We start from the raw sequence: 1,315 nt of genomic DNA on the forward strand, positions 1-1,315 counted from the left end.
GCCTGAAATAAACGCCAAGCTGTTACTATGCCGGTCTCCATTGGACAAAGTTGCTCCAAGATCCCCCCGCTTTCTTACTGCTTTCATTATTATGTCCACCACAGGACTTCATATTAAATATGCCCAAAAAAAAATTGAAGATTGTCCAAAAAATATACATGTATGCTACTAACTATTAAGTAGACGGAGTTTGGACAGTTTGGACATCATTGTTTGTAACTTGCTGGCAGTCAGATTTTTGAATCCTCACCAAGTAGAAGACTTACTCTGTGCGGGGGTTTGAAGTGTGGGTTCGAGTTTCTGTAGCCGAGGTGACTTCCTATTACCCCCAATGTAAGGACCGGGCGAACTTGCCCGGGTTGGAGGAATTGGGTTTGGCGCCAACAGAAGGACCGCTGGGCTCTCAGATGCTGGAGGCAGAAAGACGGCCGGGGTTGGAGAGACTTGCGCATGATCGGTTGAAACTGGGTTTGGCAGAACGACACCCGGGGTCGGGGAGACTTGTACCTGCTGGCTTTTCTGACCGCGGTCGGGTGAGACTGAGCGATCGGTATTGATGCCAGTGTGCTTCTTCTCCTTGTTGCCGAGGAACTGGATAATGAGCGATTCCAGACTTGATTGGCGAGCACCGAGCCGCAGGTTGAGCTCCGAAATAGTAGTGACTGATTTGGTGAGGTCGTGGAGCGTTAGCTCGGCAGTTTCAATGCGGCTTGCAAGTTTCTCAAAGCCCCGGGTGAGACTCTCTTGTAACGCAGCTGGCGTAGTCTCCCACTTGTTCTCCAGTGTCTTGACGGCTTCCCTCACCTCGGCTTCCAGTCTCTGGTGATCACTTCGGATGGACTGCAAATCTTCTTGTGTTTCCTTCCAACGCATGTGGGCAGACTCTTCAATACGGTCCATCCGGCGAGTCGCTCCGGTGATTTTTTCTTCCTGAAACCAAACGGAGGTCTCTAGACTTGCAATTTTCTCCGACAGAGGACGGCTAGCCAAATCTTGATCTTGAATACACCGGGTAATCTCTTCGAGCGCCAAAAGACGTTGTGACAGGGTCACGGGTGAGTCAACCGCCGGGGGGAGAAGGGCACTTGCGTCAATATCTTGTTTTCGGACCACAAATGCCGAATACTCTCGCATAGTAGGGGTAGACGACTCCATGACGCTGACTTGCGCTTGTTGGTCTCGGAGTTTCTGCAGGAGGTCGGCTTGGCCATGAGCAAGTCTTCTGATCTCCTGCTGCATCGTCTGCATGTCGAAGTTCGGTGGGGGGCTCAAGGACCTAAAGTCAATCTTCTTCTGATAGAGCGCCGTGTCAACT

General features: G+C 51.1%; 1 protein-coding gene across 1 annotated transcript in view; it reads right to left on the bottom strand.

Annotated features, from left to right (window-relative positions):
- Positions 1 to 175: 175 nt before the first annotated feature.
- The window catches only part of LACBIDRAFT_329652 (uncharacterized protein), a gene marked incomplete at both ends in the record, with an annotated part of 2,782 nt that continues 1,642 nt past the window's right edge, over positions 176 to 1,315 (bottom strand). Inside the window, 2 exons of the mRNA XM_001883795.1 lie at positions 176 to 219; positions 267 to 1,242. Coding sequence (XP_001883830.1) covers positions 176 to 219; positions 267 to 1,242 — 1,020 coding nt within the window. The remainder of the gene's footprint in view (positions 220 to 266; positions 1,243 to 1,315) is intronic.

This window comes from Laccaria bicolor, genomic scaffold, assembly GCF_000143565.1.
Source record: "Laccaria bicolor S238N-H82 LACBIscaffold_22 genomic scaffold, whole genome shotgun sequence".
NCBI lineage: Eukaryota > Fungi > Basidiomycota > Agaricomycetes > Agaricales > Hydnangiaceae > Laccaria > Laccaria bicolor.